Source organism: Danio rerio, chromosome 24, assembly GCF_049306965.1.
Source record: "Danio rerio strain Tuebingen ecotype United States chromosome 24, GRCz12tu, whole genome shotgun sequence".
NCBI classification, from domain to species: domain Eukaryota; kingdom Metazoa; phylum Chordata; class Actinopteri; order Cypriniformes; family Danionidae; genus Danio; species Danio rerio.
Window position 1 is genome coordinate 32,694,916 of NC_133199.1, and position 22,353 is coordinate 32,717,268.

Here is a 22,353-nt window from a genome sequence, read left to right on the forward strand (position 1 = left end):
ATGTGAGACCGAGCAAAAGAGCATTCACTTTACAGCTCTGTTGATGCCGCGAGCGGCTTTCTCTTTTTTTTAAATTTATTTATTTTGGAGATAATAAACAATATAAATACAAAAGAAAGACATAAAACTTAACAAATTCGCGGGGACATTTCAGATCATTTTGGAAGGGCACTTTCTATCCAAGATTAAAAAGGGCATGTGCACTGCACAGGTTGAGACCTATGTGTGCTCGTGCCTGATGGTGCGCTCCCTGCCCTGGCGAGACCACTCGATGTATGATGCCAACAGTCGTTCGGTGAGTAAATGAATATGATGAATGAGAACACACAGGGCTGTGCATCTAGATATATGTAATGCTGTACAGTAACGCGTCATTTGTTTGTTTCGGTTGTCTTCATTTTAATGGTTTCGTGATGGTTTGCTTTATCTGCCTGATTCCCGCTGAAGTGGGCGGGTTGTGTAAAGTTTGATTCGGGAGACAATCTGGGGGCGGGGTTTGGGTGGATCACTGCGAGCTACTAGCTCGACAGTGGAAACGCGACATGATTTCGACCTTACTGCTCAACCTTCCGGGCGATTAGCCCGGCCCATGCCCAATAAAAGCCCTGGCTTGCACTGGCCTGACAGTGGAAATACGGCTAATGGTGCACTGTAAAAAATGCAGGGTCCCACACAATTCCTTTATGTTGTCCCAACACAAATTGGTAAAGTTAACTTAATTGTTTTTACAAATTTAAGTGGATTAAGCATAAAACAATTGTTCCCCATAAAACAAGAATTGTGTTGACTGAGCTCATTTTAAATAAGCAGTTTGAACAAGTAGCGCGTTTTGAGTGTTTGAGGCTCACTGTATATCATTTTCATATACTGAAATATTATGATTCATCTGTGCCTTTGTAGATTCAGATTTTCCTTTAATTCTTAAGTACATTAAACATGAATTACTATAATATCAAAACAAAATTGTAAATGAGGTCTTTATTGAAGTCATATTTAATATTTTATTATCAAATGTGTACCATCAACTACATGGTATGATCGACCAACTGTTTCCAAAACATAATTTTTCCAGGAGGACTCAGATCAGAATCAGATCCCGCAAAAAGAGACATCTTTGTTCCTCAAGCTTCTCACAGGGCTGACATTAGAAAAGCAGAACAAAGCACGCCTGCAAGTGTGTTTGTGTGTGTGCATGTACGTGTGGGGGCAAACGCTTGCTCAGAATACAATGTCCTTGTCAGAGTAGAGGAATCCCGTTTCACTCGGGTCCACCGTGAGAGATTAGCATCTCCATGCATGGCGATGCTTCACTTGGCTTGCGGACAAGAATCTCAGAAGTATCTGCATTGCATCTAATAAACGTCCGTCTGTAAGTGTTTTGCTTAGTTTAACATCGAAATCACTGACATTGTTTAGGTGTCGCTTGAGTGTGCACATACTTTTTAAGACTATTGTCATGTTTGTCAGTTTTCATTCTACAGACGGGACTGCATTTTGTCATTTTTAGCCTCTGAGTTTCCATATTTTCAATAATGACAGTGGGTTCTTACGTGTTAACAAACAGGAGGAGAACTTGGTAAATGTTGAGTCTTGGCTTTTTTTGTGTGTTCACTTGCACTCTGCACTGTTATTGGGAACTGAAGCTAAATGCTTAGCTTTGTTTTGACAATTGGGCTCATAGCGGGTCATGTGATGTTTCTGTATAAACACAAGGCCAAACCTTTTGGTTTCCTCTTTCTAAATAGTTATGTAGCTGTGTGGTTTGGCAGTTTTCTTAGTGTAATTCAGTGCTGTTTTCTCGAATTTGTTTTTTATTAAGGTTTAAAATCATTCACTCATTCATTTTCCTTTGGCTTAGTCCCTTTTTTCATCAGGTGTTGCCACAGCGAAATAAACCGCCAACTTATCCAGCATTTGTTTTACAAAGCTGATGCCCTTCCAGCTGGAACCCAGTAAGATTTAATGTGTGTAAAGCCTTTTTCTGCATGTGCATACTACTGAAAAGTATCGATAGCTTTTAAAACATTTAAATATATGCAAATGAGGATCTATTGAGGTAATATAAATATCAAAACATTTAATTCATTGATTTCCTCACCAAATTAGTTTCCTTTATTAAAAGTAAAAACATAGTTCAAATAATTGTTAGATTGTAAATGAAATGATTTTTTTATGATTTTATTTAATTCTTACATATTTTCTGTGGGGCAACACAGTGGTGCAGTGGGTAGCGCTGTCACCTCACAGCAAAAAAGTTGCTGGTTCGAGTCCCGGCAGGGTCAGTTAGCTTTTCTGTGTGTAGTTTGCATATTTTCCCCATGTTCGCGTGGGTTTCCTCCAGGTGCTCCGGTTTCCCAGACAGTTCAAAGACATTTAAATAAACTAAAGTGAACGAGTGAATTAAATAAACTAAATTGGCCGTATTGTGTGTGAAAATGAGTGTGTATAGATGTTTCCCAGTACTGGGTTGCAGCTGGAAGGCCATCCGCTGCGTAAAACATATGCTGTTCATTCCGCTGTAGTGACCCCTGATGAATAAAGGGACTAAGCCAAAAGAAAATGACTGAATATTTTCTGTGCTTTGAAGGGCTGCACAATATTTTGTTTAAGCAATGATATCGCAATCTGGGTTGGGGATTGTATTGTTTAGGATTATACTTATTATTATATTGGGATTATATTTACAGTATATAATTATAATTATATATATTCATATTATGTAACATGACATTTGTGGAGTTACTGCAGAGTTTAATCTTAATGGAGTAAAAGTTTATCGTTTGCACATGTTTTTAAGTACTAAGAGCATTCAGAAACTATTTAATATTAACTCAGTGTTGAAGGTAATGAGTTAATTAAATACATAATTATGTCAACTTAAAGGGAGTAAGTTCACAGTACTCATAAAGATTATTTTTGCCCTAACTTAATGGGTTTTAAAGTACTTGGTTGGTTTGGGTTCTCTTCATTTATTGGGTTTTAATATGCTCAAATTGGTTCGTTTAGTCAAATGGATTAAGTTCACAGTACTCATTAGGATTTGATTTTGAACTTGAATGGTTTATTGGAATCGGTTTCCTCAAATGGTTTGAGTTACCTTAACTTTTTGGGTTTTACAGTGAGAATATGATTTGACTATACTCTGAAAACCTTTGACCACTGTTTTTATTTCACTTTTTATTCCCCTAAAAAAATTATGTCATTTGAAAATTAATACATTTTGCAAATAGGGCTAATTAATTAATCTGGTAAAATTGTATATAATATTGCAATATATATTGCAGAAACACAAAATATAGCAATGTCAGATTTTTCTAACATCGTGCAGCCCTACCTTAAAGTCTTTTTTTTTAGTCTTTTAAAAAATGTAAGCTTCTTAATAATTTCTCAATAATAATAATTGATAAACTTGTAAAAACAAATGACCTAGACATTTAAAACTGATATTGTAAAACTGTAATTATGGGTTTAATTTGTAAAACTATCTGTATTTATAAAAGTATTGATAAATCGCAGTATATAAGTATAAGTATCTGATAAATGTGTGAAAATAAATGTGCAAACTTCTCTTATTGAACATCTTAAAGAGTTTTAAAAATGTGTGCCTCTGTTTCATACATTTAAAAACATTTGCTTTTTAAATGTTATTAACATTATACAATCATATTATATATGTTTGTGTGAACTATGTTTAAACATTCTGTGTGAAAACCTACTGATTTTACTATTAAATCTCTGCAATTTCATGTATCACCACTAGAGGGACAAATAATTCTTATGTTTCCAGTCTCTCTAACACTCAGAAAGCACACACACACACACACACACACACACACACACACACACACACACACACACACACACACACACACACTGAAACCTTTGTAATGTGACACTTGAATAATCAGTGTTCTAGCTCTGTGTCTCGGAGATTAGAATAAGAGAAAGTTGAATATCCGGATTGGGGAGCTTCAAGCATGATAAGAACTCCGCTGTGGAGTTTGAACAGGCCCGAGTCTCTCATGTTCAGCCCGGCATGTGCGTCCGCTGCAGAAATGTGACACTGACCCTCCTGGCGGGGCCTCAGGATGAGATAGGGACCAGCATGAGTTTAGGCAAACCTTCGCCGAGACTCTAGGGAGGACTGCGGTCCAGAATGTTATGTGAACATCGCAACGCAAACTCCCCGAAAGCCGAATGTCCTGATGGGAAGATATGTGCTGATGTTGACGAACGTGTCCTTGATGATTTTAGCGCTCAATGTTCTGTAAAAATAAAAATAAAAGGCTTGCTTTCTTGAACATGAGCCACCAGGATTATTTTTTTTTATGCAACTTTGAGGCTCTCTCATGCACTGTTCTTGCACAGATTGGGTTTCAAAAGTAATTGAAGTTTCCCTGTGGTACGGCGTCTCTCATGGGCTGCCAACAAAAAGCGGGTGTGTTTGTTCCCATCAGCCCTGTGCCTCTTTACCTCTCATCACCTGTATCCCTCGGGGACGCTTCAAACCCCCTATCATCTGATGGAGTCGGGACCTTTCAGCTAAGTGCTTTCGACTCTTACTAAGACCCTGCTATTAAGATGCTTTTTTAGTTGGTCTGATCACAAGTTAATGAAGTGGACACATTCCCATGTTTTAAGCAAGTAGGGAATTGAGAAATCAAATTCGCCTTCATCTTTTGACATACTGGAGGTTATGTAAGTTCCAAAATGTACCCATGTGTCCAACAACATTGATTTGCAAAAGTTTTGCAAATTTGTTCCAGTTTGTTCCTACCTCGATAAAAATGTTGAACTCAATAACACTGTTCCTGTAATACGTTAGCACTTGACTGGGTTCTGTGTTTTATATATTTATACTTAAATACGGTCTTATTCTGTAAACAATGTATGTTCTTAACTGTTTGTTCTTAATTGTTTTGTTTTATTTATTTTTAATGTCTGTTTAGAGCAATGTTGTAGCACCTTTTTTGCCCCAGACAAATTTCCTCTCGGGGACAAATAAAGTTGATCCTATCCTACCCTAAAACCGTACGTAAATCTGCAAAAAAAATTGTGGCACAAGAAGTTTGGCCTGAGGAGAAATGGTCATGCCCAACTGAGCCTGGTCTCTCTCAAGGTTTTTTCCTTCACTTTCGTCAATTGGTGAAGTTTTGTTTCTGGCCACTAACGCCGCTGGCTCGCTTGGTTCGGGACTTGGAGCTGCGCATCGATAGATTTGCTCTTCAGTGTTTAGACTTTCAGCAGTGAAAATTAAACCACACTGAACTAAACTAACTGAACTTCAACTCTGAAAACAGGACTGACACAATTTCAATTCTCTAAAACTTCAATGTTGAGCTGCTTTTACACAGTCTACATTGTAAAATTGCTATAGGAATAAAGATGAATTGAATTGAAAAAAAGTAAATAATGAGAAAGACACAGGGTCTTGTCAGAATGAAAAAGATGATTTTGAAGACAACAAGATGCCGTTCGATGCCGCTTTGTGGACAAACACAGTCTTTGAAATGTCTTCCTTGGGATCCCAACATTAGGATGAACGCTGTTTTTAATCAAGCTTCAGCTCCCATCAGTTGGAACTTGGCCCTTTGTTCACTTCATTTTACAAAGGATTCGTTTGCAACCAAGGTACAATGTTATGCTGTGTTTAATTTTATAATACAATAAGACAACACTGTGCTAATGATCACTTTACTAATATTAGTAACCATTTTTAATATGTGGTCACCAATGCTTTGACTTCTATTAGAAATTATTTGATATTTACTCAGTCTTCATGCATTTTTAACAAATGCTTTTAATTTTTGACTACCTCTGGAAGTGGACAAGAATGTAATCCACAGTTTGTTTTGCATTAAAGGATTTAAATGCACGATGCAGAGGCAAAGAACAACTCAGATTTAAAATTCTTTAACACACGGCAAGCCGTTAATTATCCCACTTTTTCCCTGATCATTTGCAATGTTTAGGCAAGTTAAAACAAATAAGGCTCTTGTTTTTTTGTCAGTTTTGACCAACACAGGCTCATTCTGAAAACTTAGCTCTATATACCTTTCTGGAGATTGCAAATTATGTAGTCAGAAGTACGTATGGCTGCATTTCATCTTTAAAGCGAATGCTACCGGGCGGTATGATGCCATTCCTTTTCGCGCTTACCAGTTCACCGCTTACCTCCATATGGACGGCTTTCCCGCTGTTACCAGTTTGTCCAGTTAGCTCACCATGTACGTCAGTTGACTTGAGACGTAGAGAGGAGTTGACCATGACCATAACGTTCGAGTCCAGTGAAGAACGGTTCTGGAAAGCGGGAAAAGACAAAAACAGAAGCCAAAAAATAAAATAAACAATTAAATAACAGGGTGAGAATGTGGTAAAATCTTAAGACGTGGTAAAAATCAGGCGAGCGCTTATCTTTTTCTGGATTGCTTTTTAAAATTGATGATTGGGTTTAGGGAAGGAGGATGTAGGGTGGGTCAGTCGATCTGTCACTCCGTCGACAGTGGCCTCTGGTGGATTTACGTGAGAACAGCAGGCGCGAATGACCCTAGCGAGAGAAATTTGAGATCTCAAAAAGCATACACAGACCATACATACAAACATACACCGAAAACAAAAACTACAAAAAAGTAGCTCTTGGGACATATCTGGCAGTCTCCAGAAATGTATATAGAGGTACGTTTTCAGAATGAGCCTGAGTTAGTTATAACACATTTGATCTCTCACAAGACTAGAATTGTACTTCTTATAGTAGTTATATAATAGTAGTTATAATAGTTCAATAGTACTTGCAATAAGCTCCAAATGTTTGAAAACGCATTATCACTTGTATTCAGCCTTGTCCTCTTGTAAAGGGATGAGCAAAAACACGTCTTAATACAAGATGTACACAGGGCTTATGGAGACAAATTCATTGAATTCTTCTTCACACCCTAATAGTACTGCATTTTAACCACCTCTAATGTGAGGACGTGTCAGTGTCATCCTTATCTGAAAAGATAAGTCTGGTATCTTCTGTGGGAAACATCCAAAACTGGGTCTCCGGGGGGCTCGATGTTTGGTCTCCTCCATGTTTTATCAGTTCCTCCCTCTAGATTTAGAGGTGAAATTGATTAGCAAGCCTGACTGGTGCCTGATTTCCCAGAGAGAAGGGGGAAAAACGCAAAAAAACAATGCCATTTTTGCTTAATGATGTAACTTCCACGTTTGGATTGTGTGTGGACGGTGAGGGCTGCCATTGTGTTCTTGCGAGCTTCAGGATGTCCTGTTGGGGAGGGGTATGTGGAGGGACGTGAGGACCAGACAGAAGTTCGTAACCGAGGTAGAAGGAGCTTCTGGTCCGCATCAGAATCTAAAATATTACTGGGAAGATCTCAAAAGCTCCAGAAGATCAGCCTGACTGATTTAGTTTTCATATTTGGGTCAGGATTGCTTTCAAATCAAGTTTGTTGGAGAATTTCGACAACATTTTTCCAGGAAACTTTTCTATATTGACTTTTCATCTGTCTTTTTGGGGGGCTTTGAGATTGCTAACTGGATGGGAAGTGTGGCGGTTGGTAAGTATTCACTTTGAGGACTTGCTTGAAGGTCTTGAAGGTAGCTTTTTAAGTTGTTCCACAATATTTTGTTGTTGTTTCAACTCAAATTAAGCTGAAATATGGACAAACCCAAGTGTTTGGGAACAATTTTGACCTCATGATTGGATTTGTCAATAATTGTGTCAAATTTGGTTTAAAATGTCCCAGTATTTTTTGAATATGGGGTTTAAGAGTTCCTGAAGCTCCTTCAGTTGAATTCAACCAGTAAGTTAAACCAAATTGGGTTACTTGTTGGCTGTTAATCAAATTCAAACTGGTGTTGGCCAGATTGAAGGGAGAAACTAGATATGTAACAGGTGAAATCTGCTGAAATGATATTTATCTTAACAAATCTTTTCCCTCCTGCTTTTTGGAGGGTGTGTTGCGGTGGATTTGGAGTGGAAGGGGGAGGGTGTTGAAATAGGAATGGCGTCAATGGTTTTGGTGAGGTCTGCCAGTTGTTTATTTTCACAGTGTTTATTATTGGAGCTGATTGTAGCTTATTTACACTGCTGTTTAGTTCCTCCCCGTTTTTACCAGTCCAGTGTTTAGACCCAGGAAACCAAGTATTCTCTTAATTGCAGACTGAGCTATAATGTTATTGCCCATCTTAAACTTACTCATAACATGTTTTATGGAGGAATTGGATAGAAGGGTTAATGAATATATGACATATTTTTAATAGTAATATAATTAATTGATATATGAGTCAAAGACAAAGAAGTTGTTCAAGAATTAACACAATTTTTTCAATACGTTAAAATGTGTCCAATTAGATTTTGTTAAGGATTATTAAACATTTTACCATGATTTATATTGCATATGATCATGATTTGCATTTCATATGATCATTTATTCTTTTAAATGCTGATATTTTGATAATTTTTTAACCAAAATATATCTTATATATCTTACATGTTCTTACATATCTTACATAAATTCCAGTACACTTTAACTGCGTTTAATGTTTTCTGTACTGTAAAACCCAAAAAGTTAAGGTAACTCAAATCATTTGAGGGAACCGATTGCAACAAAACATTTAAGTTCAAAAACTAATCCTAATGAGTACTGTGAACTTACTCCATTTGAGTCCACGAAGCAATTTGAGCACAGTAAAACCCTAAATGAAGAGAACTCAAACCAACCGAGTACTGTAAAACCCAATAAGTTAAGGCAGCTTAAACCATTTGAGGATTGCTTCAAACTATTTGAGTTAAAAAACTAATCTATATGAGTACTGTGAACTTACTCCATTTAAGCCCTACTGAAAATAAACAGCTTAAACCAGCCTAGGCTGGTTGGCTGGTTTTAGCTGGTCGACCAGGCTGGTTTTAGAGGGGTTTTGGCCACTTCCAGGCTGGTTTCCAGCCATTTCCAGCCTGGTCTTAGCTGGTCAGGCTGGGAGATGACCAGCTAAAATCAGCTTGACCAGCCTAGCCAGGCTGAGAGCCCAGCCAAAACCAGCTATGTCCAGCTTAAACCAGGCTGGTCAAGCTGGTTTTAGCTGGATTAAGCTGGTCATTTTTCAGCCTGACCAGCTAAGACCAGGCTGTAAATGGCTGAAAACCAGCCTGGAAATGGCCAACACCCCTCTAAAACCAGGCTGGTCAACCAACTAAAACCAGCCAACCAGCCTAGGCTGGTTTAAGCTGGATTTTTCAGCAGGGAGTTGAAGTCATGAGGTATTCAAATAACTCATTACCTTCAACACTGAGTTCAAAACTCTTTTTAAATTAGTCAATTTTGAGTGAACCACACTTATTTCATTTGATAAAGTTGACTGTTGGGTTTACAGTGTATGTATCGAAATTCTTCTGCAGATCTAATACATGTCTTTGACCCATATAAGACAATGCATTTCCATATATTATGTTAAATAAGTCTCTTCTTTCTGTCGTTAAACAGGTGTGAACTACAAGGAAGTGAATGAAGACAACAAGCAGACGCTCTTTTCTGAGATCTACACTTCTATAGATACATTGGCCTTCACTTTTGGCAATGTGTAAGTACAGCACATTTGCTTCATTTGTGGTTTACTGTAAACTCATTGCTTTGTCATGAAACACTGTGCGATTAGTCATTTCACAAACCCTCCGAAACATCTGCAGAGAGGAAAGTGACCTTCCTGAGTCAGCGAGCTGAGTGTGTGTTCAGCTCATGTCTGTTTAATAAGATAACACTGACTCTGTGTGATTTCGGCGTCTCTTGTTGTCTCTGACGTCAGGAGTGTGCATGATACTGTGTGTGCCATTAGTTTTGTCCCTAAACATAGTCAAGTTCAGCATTTTAAGGCATCAAGCTGTTTCAAACGACAGCTTAATTATATAACCAACTTAATATATCTTGTTTTAGACAAATTCCAAGAAAGCATTGCATAGACTGCATAGTTAAAAAGAGGAATGTGCAGTACGTCTGAAGTAAAAAAGCTTGTAAAAATACCTTGGCATTCGTACTGTATGGAACATTCCTTTTTAACATTCACAAAGTAATTATTTGTCCAAACAAGCTTGTGTAGATTTGTGTTTCGCATGACAGGGTGTTTTGTAATGTTATTAGCTTAGCAACATGCTAACAGCAAAATACTCCTGTATGCTTTACACAAGGCATGCTAATCGTATTAATCTGCTGCCTGCTAAACAGCGGAGGACACATTTATAGCTGCCGCCAGGATATTTATAATCGGATTTGTCCTAAAGATGGGTCATGCTCTGTATTAAGAACTTTAAAATAATTTGTGAGATAGTTAACATATAGTTTGAAGCAGTAACAAATCTAATGTATAGTTTCACAGGTATATTCTTGATCTGTAAATGGTACAAAACAATGAAACCATTTCTATTTTGCTGTCAAAATAAAGCCAAGTTGCAAAAATAGTGTGTTACCCATCTATATCGAATTCTTGAATGAACATCAAATATAAAAATACAGTTTTGCTAAAATATGTTGTTGTTGGAAATTAGGGGCTTTATTTTAATGATCTAGGTGCAAAGTCTAAAGCGCATAGCGCAAAAGCATTAAGGACATGTCCGAATCCACTATTGCTGTTTTAAGGACGGAAGAATTCGGTTTGCAGCGCACCGCATGGTCTAACAGGGTTGAACTTATTCTTTTAATGAGTTATGGGTGTTTTGAGCATAACGTGAATTAATCCAATCAGAGTCTCATCCACCATTCTCTTTAATGCCGAGTTCAGACTGCATGATTTTAGCCCTGATTTTGACTCGGCGACAGGTTTTGAGAAATCGCTGACAAATGCCTGAAATCACAGGCAAATCAGTTCTTGTTCACGCGAGTAACAATCACACACTATGAACTATCACAAGATGCAATCTGAGAGAATCGCCAATGAGTCACAGATGCCCGTGAAATATTTGCCATGCTAAACATCTGGAGCTGTGTCTGTTTGACATGTCATCTGAGCTATACGCTCAACCGGGTCGAAAAATAAAAAAAAGTTTAAGAGAAATTGCTCCCTTCAAAGCCAGGTGAGCAAAATAAGTAATTTTTCTACCCCACTAAAGGTGTCATTCTCACTATGTTGTTAATAACAAGATATATATTACGTGACCTTGCGTTGTTTCCATGTCTTCTCACGTGTGTTTGGTTGTGAGACAAAGTTGTCGGCGATTCTTTCTATTTTAAAATCATGCAGCGTGAACCACCCTGTCATCGCTACTTCTTGCAGTGTAAACAAAGCACAGACGGATTGCTAGCCCAGATAGTCATGCAGTGTAAAAACATCCATGACACGACTAGTTTGAAAATCATGCAGGCTGAACTCAGCATAAACGTGCATTTGCTATTTACATGGCGGACTTTGTAAATGGAAAAACTGAACGCTTCACTATGAGAAAACAGATAAACAGACCATTTGCAGCGCGAGGATAAAGAACATCTACAGAACGAGCCTCCTCCATTCGGCCTCTTTACTTTCTCTTTACTTAGGATAAAGTAAAGGATATTGTTTTGTAAAAAAAAAACTGGCAAAATGCATACAATATTTCCATTTTTGGCTGGAAATGTTGTCATGTAAACATCCCCTTAGTGGTTTTACCTTGTCAGATTTTTAGTAAAGACCTACAGGAACCATTAAAGTCAATACATTTGTATTTAAAGACAGAAAAACGATTACAATTTCTGTGATGAGTTCTATTATTTTTGTTTAAGCTTTGTCCTGTATGCTTTTATTACAGAATAATAGCTGGAACGGTAGCCAGCTAGCCATGCTATGCAGTTAAACCTCAGTCCTCTGACCTCTTTAGCCTCCTTGTTAGAGCAGCTGACTCCCATACAGAGAATCGCCAGTTCGATCTCAGCTCAGACCTGGTTGGGTGCCGTAGGACCAGTGGGTTACATGTGGGGGCTCGTCCGGGATGAGAGTGAGGTTTAGGGAGGTGAATATAGGCCAGCTAGTGAAGTGCTATGCAGGTAAACCTCACTCTTCTGACCTCAAAATGTGCTCTAGTGACAGACACTAGATTCCATGGTCTTTAGCCTCCTTGTTAGAGCAAGGGACTCCCATACAAGGAATCGCTGATTCGATCCCAGCTCAGACTGGGTTGGGTGCAGAAGGACCAGTGGGTTACATATAGGGGCTCGTGCGGGATGGGAGTGAGGTTTAGGGGGTTGATTGTAATGGAGGCCAGCTAGCGAAGTGCTATGCAGGGTAACTTCACTTCTCTGACCTTCAAAGGTTCTCTAGCGAAAGGCTAGAAGCCACAGTCTTTAGCCTCCTTGTTAGAGCAACCATCTCCCATACAAACTCCAATGGAAAGTATTGCCAGCTCGATCCAAGCTCAGATGGGGGTTACATAGTATTATAATAATAAGGCCAGTAGTATTGAATAGCTACCTATGTAGAGTGTTTTAAATCAACCCCGACATGACTGTCAGGTTGCTTCCTTTGGAACAAATCTGAGTTGTTGCTGTAAGTTATTTTAATGCATCTTGTCTTGTCTTCCTCAGCGTGTCGGACTTCCTTATGGGAGATGTAGAGAACGGCTCAGCCTCGGGGCTTCCTCAGGCCAGCAGGAGCAGGGTAAGGTTTACAAATGAACATTTTTGCAACATGAGAAACCACTTTATCACTTCTTTTCTTTATAATAAATAAAAATGATCATGAAAGTTCTTGGAGGTAACCATACAAAATCATTTAGAGAGATTTTTGCACAGATGTTTGCAGAATTATTATTGTAACATTTGAGATGGTGTGAGATGATATTAGTTCATTGGTTTGTCTTGTTATCCAATCATAGTTCTGATGATGTGTTTAAAGTGGACCTATTATGCCCTTTTTTTACCAGAGGTAAAATGAGTCTCAGATGTCCCTAGAGTGTCTATGTGAAATTTCAGCTCAAAATACCACACAAATCATTTTTTATAACTCTTCGAAACAGACTCTTTTTAGGCTTTGATCCAAATCGTGCCATTTCAGTGACTGTCGCTTTAAATTTAAATGAAAAAATGTTGCTTTAAATTTAAATGTCTATGTCTCAGCAAAGGCAACAGATTCAAAACAGGACTAACGTTATCTCTGCTGTAAATGTCAAAAAAAGTGTCTCAGAATAAGGTCGTGAATTCATATTAGTGTCCATTTGTGCATCCTAAAACTCAATATTTACAATCCTGTTAGTTGCTAGTGTTTCTGTAGTATATATATATATATATATATATATATATATATATATATATATATATATATATATATATATGTTCAAATATAGGTTCAGTAAGCATAACTGGAGATTTACATCCTGATTTACACAGATTTACACAGATTGTGTACATCCTGATGGACAGACATATTTGAAAAATCCTGATCTAAAGCAAAAAAAAATTTAAACTTAAATTAGTAGGTTCAATATATATATCTATATATATATATATATATATATATATATATATATATATATATATATATATATATATATATATATATATAGGTGGATGGAAACACAGCTATGCCCACTTTAAAGCATTGTGATCAGCAGGTGGCTGAACGTCATTTCGGTGGCTGCATTCTGTGCTTTACAGACGGGGGTCAGAGAGTGCAAAGCTCAGTAAAGAAAAATAGAAACACGCTCTGTTTTGGAGAAGAGGCTCTTCCTGTTTGGAGCACCCCTGATGTATATCATGGAAAGAGCCAGTGACACTGTTGCATTGTCATTTGGCCGAGCACTCTCAGATAAAGCAGATAAAGATAGATAAAATGTGTTTCCTTTTTCTGTCTGCGATTGTTTGTTCGTCCTGCTGTTCTTTTTGATTGTGTTTTTTTGTATTTTAGTCCTTTGAAAACCTGACGCTGGAGTCTGGCGGATGTGGACCGGAAAAAGATGACCCTCCAGGTAAGAGACAATTCATTTGTTTATTTAGATTATTTTTGGTTTGGTAGGATTTAGAGTGGCTGCAAATGTATGAAGCAAGAATTTAGTCACACATCAGTGAAATCTGATCTGAGATTTTTTATTTTATACTTTGTTATTTGATATTGTATTTTTTAATTTTAATTTTATTGTTTTATTTTTATTTTACTGTATTTTTTCTGCCTATGAAACAACATTCTTTTTTAGTGACTTTGATTTAATTCTCTGCCTTTCTCTTAACTTTTTTTTCAAACTGTTTAATTAATTAATTAATTTAATCATGTATTTATTTATTTAATCATTTATTTATTTATTTATATACACTCTTTTTAGCTCTCTGTTTCTGAAACTACTTTACTTGTACCACTTTACTTTCCATCTGACATTTATTTTATGTTATTTAATATATTATTTATTTATCTATTTATTTATTTATTTATTTAATCATTAATTTATTTATATGATTTATTTATTTAATCATTTATTTAATTATTTATTTATTTAAACATTTATTTATTTATTTAATCATTTATTTATTTATTTAATCATTTATTTATTTAATCATTTATTTTATTTTTAGTTAATCATTTATTTATTTATTTATTTAACCATTTATTTAATCATTTATTTATTTATATGTACTCTTTTTAATTCTCTGTCTCTGAAACTACTTTCCTTGTCAGCTTACATTTATTTTATTTTTACTATATTATTTAATATTTTTTTTTAATTTTGATTATGTTTTACTGTACTTTTTTATTTGCCTATGATACAGCTTTCTTATTTAGTGACTTTGTTTTTATTTCTCCACTTTTCTCTTGTTGATTATATATTTTATTTCTATTGTATTTAATATTGTTATGACAATTCATTCTGCTGTGGCGACCCCCTGATATACACTGTAAGAGACTAAGTCGAAGGAAAATTTATAATTGTTTTATTTGTAATTTATTTTATTTTATTTTATTTTATTTTATTTTATCAACACTTTTTATGCGGCTCGCACCAACACAGACACACTTATCAAACAGCTCCCTGTTCTCAGCTCAGATTTCCCTGATCGCTCTCAGCGTGTGTGAATAAACTCTCGCCTCACACAATCGCCGTCACTTTAAATCCTACCCGGGCTGCTTAGTGCCAATCCACTCTAATACACCCCCAAGGTCAGTAAACACTTTCCGTCTGCCACACACACACACTCTCTCAAACACACACACACAAACACACACTAGTGCCCACGTCTGTGATGGGCTCCTGGGGGCCGATGCCACTGACCCTCACCTGTGTTTCTGTCCTCTTCACAGGCCCGTCTCCACCAGCGCGGGTGGAGCAGATGGATGGAGCTCTGCTCAGGAGTGACAGCGGGGTGGAGTCGGCTCTGCTTTATGCCAAAGCCTGGTCCAAATACACCAAGGAGCTGCTGGCCTGGGTGGACAAACGCCTGAACATGGGTGAGTGAAGCATGGCTAAGGGATGACGGAGGGAGTCAAAATTAGATGCTGATCAATTGTATCTTAAGAATTAGGTCAATTTTTTGTAAGTAATAGGAAAACAAAATCATATATATATAATTTATATATTAGAAACATGTAAAATATACATACTACAATAAATTGTTTTCTGTAGGCTGTAAAAGGCTGTAAAACCTCTCACAACACACTTTACACACTACTTTCTCAGACAGACATTAACATTTTCACAATTTTCTATCTTGTTGAAACACTCGTGTAACTTCTACCTTTCTTTAGTATGTCCAGAAGTCCAGCTTTTTGTGCGATGGTTAGCATCTTCCTCTGCATTTTGGGTACTATCGCAGATGTTTGACAATGCAGAACGATTTGTCGACATTGTGTCGTTTGTTGGGAAGATATCTTGCAAACATAAAGTAGAGCAGAAAAAACAAACAAAAAGCGCTCTGGGGAAGCTCAAATGTATGGTCGGTGCTCTTTGGGTAAAGGATTAATCAAAACAGCAACAAGAATCAGTCCAAGGCACTCGAATAAAATGAAAAATTTAAAAAGCCTTTATCCACATGGCTAAATCTCTAAAAACCTACACGTTACCCTGATGAAGGCAGACTTCTGCCGAAACGCGTAGGTTTTTAAGATTTAGCCATGTGAATAAAGGCTTTTTACATTTTTCACTTTATTCGAGTGCCTTGGACTGATTTTTGATACAGTAGAGCACTTCAGAATCACACTGCTAGCAATCAAAGATTTATGTAAATTTGGCAAGCTGAATGCATTCTGTGCCGTACAGGAGACACAGCACGGAGGAGATTGATTTACAGTGGTCTACAGCCAATCAGGGCACAGAACACAATCCAGTGTATATTAATATATAGAAACATATTGGACCCTGTTCTAACATCTAATTAGAACATTTTTAGAGGGCATTAAATTTCACTTTAAATGTTGCTCTGTTTGCTGTTCATTATTTATTGCTGTTCATTCTTTTTTATTTTATTTTTATTTTTTAATTGCTCTGTTTGCTGTTTATTAGGTAATTTGGGTTCTTCTAAAGGTTCATTATTTTATATTTTATTATATATATATTTTTTAATTGCTCTGTTTGCTGTTTATTTGGTATTTTTGGTCATTTTTAAGGTTCATTATATTTGTAATTTTATTTTTTTAACTGCTACTCAACTCATAATACTTGTCTAATATTAATATGTTTTGTGCACACTAAATAGTCAAGAATTATTTTTAAAATAGACTTGAAATATACAGATTTAACCCTGTAAACATTACATAATTGTTGCAACTTACATTTTTTAAATTACAAAAGCATATGGTAATTTAACATCTGATTGATAACATTTTTAAAAACTTAACTAAATAGTAATTACAACTACAAAGACTATTATACAAACTTAAAAAAATACTTGAAGTTGAAAATAAAGCATCATTTATAACGGAATATTTTAAAATAATATTATGTTATTTATTTGATATTTAAAACACAATCTAATAATAAAATACTAAAAAGTACTACAACAGTTACTACATAATTGTAATATTAAAATAATAATAGAAAACAATTAAAACAGAACATATGACTGACAAACCAAGTTTCTTCTTTTTTTTTTTTTCCCCAGACATCGAGTGTGCAAAGAGCTATGCCAAGATGGCTGAATCTGCAAAGGCGCTGGCGTCTCAACAGGTCAATATTATAATGATCCACACTTCATGAAAACACAAAACCCCACACGTTCTCTTTCTGGAAGTCTTTGCTAAAAAAGCAGTGGGTTTACCCAAAATTATATCTGTTTTCTTTAATCCAGGAGCACATGCCATTCAGGGATATTTACATCTCTGCCTTCAGGAACGACATTGAATACAGTCAGCTTATCATGCAAACCACAGCCGCTCTACAGGCCAACAAATTCATGCAGGTATGGAGACCAATGACAATATACAAGTTCAAGACAGGTTTGGAAAATAGTCTAATGGCAATATGGCAGTATTATCACAACTTGTTCAGCCATTTCGCATGTAAAGGCTTGCTAATTAATGCCTGAATGTTGTGGCGTGTGAGACTATTCAGACAGAAACCATTATAATACATTTTGATCAACATGACATAAGCAATTGAATTTAATTATAATTGAAGTATAATTGAAATAGTAATTGAATTAACCTGTTAAGACATGCATTTTACATTTACATGCATTTTACATGCATTTTTTATTTCTCTTTGCTATTTGGGCTTATTGGAACTTAATTACAATAAAAATCAAAGTGTCATCTTTTGATATGATGTACTTTTAGGGAAAAACGATGTCCATATATGTGGACTCGTGGTCCGAATTTAGATACAACACTTTTTCCTGACTGTTTTTTAAATGCATATATAACATATAAATTTTTTTGAACATGTTTTGACTATCAGAGAGTAAAAACTACTTTTTTTGCCCATTTTGGACAGTTAAAAATAGTGTTTGGGACATTTCATATGCTGCAAAACAGTTGCAGGATGACACTATGTCTGTAACAAAAAATAAGCATTCAAAGTATTTTAATTAGCCACTTAAGAGCTAACGTGCTGTCCACGTATGTGGCCACTATAGGAGGTTAAATATGCACTAAAATGCACTGCTCCTTAATGACTGTATTGTCTGCTGTTTAGCCTCTGCAAGCTCGAAAAAGTGAGCTAGATAAACTGAGGAAGGAGGTGAAGGAACAGTGGCAGAGGGAACAGAAGAAAATGGTGAGTGGATAATTTTTTTTTAAAGGAATATACAGTATATGTCAGCATTTGCGGGTGGCGCAGTGGGTAGCACGATCGCCAAGCTCACTGGCTCGAGCCTCAGCTGGGTCAGTTGGCTTTTCTGTGTGGAGTTTGCATGTTCACCCTGTGTTCGCGTGGGTCTCCTTCGGGTGCTCTGATTTCCCCCACAGTCCAAAGACATGTGGTATAAGTGAATTGGGCAGGCTAAATTGTCCATAGTGTATTTGTGTTAATGAGTGTGGATGGATGTTTTCCATTAATGGGTTGCAGCTGGAAGGGCATCTGCTGTGTAAAACATATGCTGGATAAGTTGGCGATTCATTCCACTGTGGCGACCCCAGATTAATAAAGGGACTAAGCTGAAAAGAAAATGAATGAATGAATGAATGTCAGCCTTTGTTTGCTCTTCAGATTCTCCTGCTGTCTCATCACGATATGTTATGATAGCAATACATATTTATCGATACAGTACATCAGATTATTCAGTGATATAATTTCAGTTCCGTTTGATTTAGTGGAATATCAATAGATATACAGTGCATGCGGAAAGCATTCATAGTGCTTCACTTTTTCCACATTTTTTTAATGTTATAGTCTCATTCCAAAATGGATTAAATTAATTTATTTCCTCAAAATTCTATTCGCGCCTTGCGCCACATTGCGCCGGGTGTATGATAGTGCCCCAAGAGTGTGCTGTAGCTGATGTGTTTTATGTCACAGAATAAAACATGAAAGTTTCTTGAGTTTGTGTCCGGCACGAACCTTATTTAAGCGATATAACAAAAATCCCACTGAAAAAAACCCATTGACTTTGGAACAAGGGAACCGGAGCTGCTAAAATGCTAACTCACTTCTGGGTTTTTGCATACAAATTGACGTCACAGTTCCTCCACTCTATAGCTCATAATGACAATGTGAATTTTTTTTTTAATTGTTGGAAATTTATTAAAAATAAAAAACCTGAAAGATCAGTTATCTATATTATTATTATTATCATTATTTTTTTTTAAGGTGACTCAAAGTTTAATATTGTATAGTTTTACTCAAAAATGAATAACATATGTTCACCTATGAAGTTGGTTGAATGTATTGATGTAGAAGTTGTGTGTATGTGTGTCCAGCATGAAGCCGACTCTGCACTGAGGAAAGCTCGTCTCCTTCAGGCTCAGCGGCAGGAGGAGTATGAAAAGGCTCGCAGCTCCACCAGCCGAGTAGAAGAGGAGCAGATCAGCGGTGCTGGGGGAAAACAGCTGGAGAAGAGACGCAAGCTGGAGGAGGAGGCTCTGCTGAAGGTCAGACACGCACAAAACATTACTTTTATCAGGCTTTTTCTCAAACATGCTGCCCTGCCCTGCCCTGCCCTGCCCTGCACTGCCATGCATCTTGTAGTCTGTGCCGGAGAGTGAATAGGTAACAGAACAGCTGATAGAACACACACACAAAAAGAAAATTCATCCACCAATTTGTTTTTATATATCATCTTTATATATTTGTATATATTGTCTTTATATATTAGTTTATGTATACTATTTGCTGTCTATACAAGATCATATTTTAGTTTTTATTGTTTTTAATTCATTTTTAGTATATATTTTTTTGTTTTTATAAGGATTATCGAGATACTATTTTAGTTTTTAGCATTTCAATTAGTTTATAGTAGATTTGAATTGGTTTTAAGAAGTATTATTGAGACACTATTTTAGTTTTTATCAGTTTTAATTTGTTTTTAATATATTTTAATTAGTTTTTTTGTATTATTGAGATACTATTTTGGTTTTTAACATAATTTAGTTTTTATCAGTTTTAATATATTTTAATTTGTGTTTATAAGTATTATTAAGATACTATTTTGGTTTTTAACATTGTTAAATCATTTGTAGTATATTTTCATTTGTTTTTTTTAAAAAAGAATTATCGAGATACTATTTTAGTTTTTAGCATTTCAATTAGTTTATAGTAGATTTGAATTGGTTTTAAGAAGTATTATTGAGACACTATTTTAGTTTTTATCAGTTTTAATTTGTTTTTAATATATTTTAATTAGTTTTTTTGTATTATTGAGATACTATTTTGGTTTTTAACATAATTTAGTTTTTATCAGTTTTAATATATTTTAATTTGTGTTTATAAGTATTATTAAGATACTATTTTGGTTTTTAACATTGTTAAATCATTTGTAGTATATTTTTATTTGTTTTTTAAAAGAATTATCGGGATACTGTTTTAGTTTTTAGCCTTTTTAAATCCTTTTTAGTAAATTTTTATTTGTTTTTATAAATAACATCAAAATGCTATTTTAGTTTTTAGCATTTTGAATTAGTTTTTAGTATATTATAATTCGTTTTTAGATGTATTATAAAGATAATATTTGAGTTTTTTTTCATTTTTAATTAGCTTTTAGCATATTTTAATTTGTATTTAGAAGTATTTTTGAAATACCATTAGTTTTTTATCATTTTAACTAGTTTTTTGTGTATTTTAATTAGCTTTTGTAAGTATTTTTGAGCTACTAATTAAGTTTTTTCATTTTAATATATTTTACTTAGTTTTTATTAATATTATTGAGATAAAATTTTTGTTTTTATATATTTATATATTTTTAAATATAAAATTTTTAGTTTTAGTATAATTTAATTAGTTTTTAGTTTTATCAAGATACTATTCTAGTTTGTTTCATCTTTATTTATTTTTCATTTGTTTTTATCATATTTTAAATAGTTTTTTATAATATTGTGGAGATGCTATTTTAGTTTTTATAATTATAATTCGTTTTTAATATATTTTCGTTCATTTTTATACATTTTTTCTTTTAAAACTTTTTTTGACATTGATAATTCATAATTATATTGATATTTTCCAATGCACAGTGTTCATAAATCACTTTGTTGATGTTGTTCATAAGTCACTTTGTTTAATTAAATTACATTTTTGCATCCTTTACCTTTATTGTGTTCAGTTGTTTTAATCACTTTAAAAATATTCCCTGGATAATTTAAATCAGCGGTCTTTAATAAAATAGTATTCAATAAAGAGCATTCAATCAAGAAAAAGAATTAAAAAAACAACTTTTATCTGCCAACGCTAAAAAAATCAACTCTGTCAATCTGTCATAATATATTTTTGATATACTTATTAAGATATTTTAAAATATCATAAATAGTTTGTATGATATAATGCAATAAAATTCACTTTTAAGTCGCTTCATTGTTGTTTTATTTGTAACTAGCATAGCTAACTTCCCCAGAAATGCATCAAAGTCACAACTCAATTCTCTTGTGGCTTTGCAAACTATTCTCAAATGTACTATCCCCAAATAATCTGCAGTTTTATGATTTGGTCCTGAAATGGGAGAAACAGGAAATGTGCCGCTCTAAATATACTGCTGTTTGTGTGTGTGTGTGTGTATGTGTTGATAGGCAGAGGAAGCTCAAGATCATTATAAGCTCTGCGTCACAGACGTCGGGGTGAAGAGAGTCGATCTCGCAAAAACCAAGAGCGAGATCCTGACGCAGATACGAGAGCTTGTGTTTCAGTGCGATCTGACCCTCAAAGCAGTGAGTAAAACACTCTCAGTTAGATACAATCTGACGTATATCTGCTCATTCAGACAAAGTTGCACACCTGGCTGTGTGTCATTGTTTGACCTCACTTTAAAGAACAACCCTGAGGCTACAGATATTATTTTTCACCTTTTTTATTTTCATTTCACCTTTAATTGACAAAAAATGCGGGGTTTCACACGATTCATTCAGGTTGTTCCAACCCAAAGCGATTAAGTTAACTTAATAAATTTAAGTGGATTGAACACTTAAGTTGTCTGAAAAAATCTCAAAAATTGTGTTAAGCTTATTTGACATAGTTTGAACAAGCAGCAAAATCATTTTTGAGTGTTTTCTTTTATTTATTTTGGTATTATATTGCCACTAATATTTATATTGTCACTAATATTACATTAATAATGTGTGTCAATGGTTTGAATATTTATTTTTCTATAATTTTATATTTTAAATCAACATCATGTGCTTTTGAGATTTCTTTATTATAATAAGTTTTACATAATAATTATATGATTACATTACATTATATTGTCTTTTTTAAGTATAGTTTTTAAGTAATAGTTTAGTTTCAGCCAATGGTAACAAATCTGAATATCATTAGACCAAAATTTAGTTCCACTTAAC

General features: G+C 35.1%; 1 protein-coding gene across 4 annotated transcripts in view; it reads left to right on the plus strand.

The window, feature by feature from the left end:
• arhgap29a (Rho GTPase activating protein 29a) overlaps positions 1-22,353 on the plus strand; it is a 114,249-nt gene that overhangs the window by 69,500 nt on the left and 22,396 nt on the right. For 2 of the 4 annotated variants that reach the window (XM_688135.10, XM_009297526.4), the window contains exons 4-12: positions 9,483-9,579; positions 12,543-12,615; positions 13,861-13,921; positions 15,244-15,390; positions 17,040-17,104; positions 17,226-17,336; positions 18,071-18,151; positions 19,294-19,464; positions 21,589-21,726. In XM_688135.10, coding sequence (XP_693227.4) covers positions 9,483-9,579; positions 12,543-12,615; positions 13,861-13,921; positions 15,244-15,390; positions 17,040-17,104; positions 17,226-17,336; positions 18,071-18,151; positions 19,294-19,464; positions 21,589-21,726 — 944 coding nt within the window. Of the gene's footprint in view, positions 1-1,260; positions 1,370-7,300; positions 7,557-9,482; positions 9,580-12,542; positions 12,616-13,860; positions 13,922-15,243; positions 15,391-17,039; positions 17,105-17,225; positions 17,337-18,070; positions 18,152-19,293; positions 19,465-21,588; positions 21,727-22,353 lie in introns of those variants that run through there. The other 2 variants (XM_073940881.1, XM_005162826.5) reach the window with 2 other exon arrangements.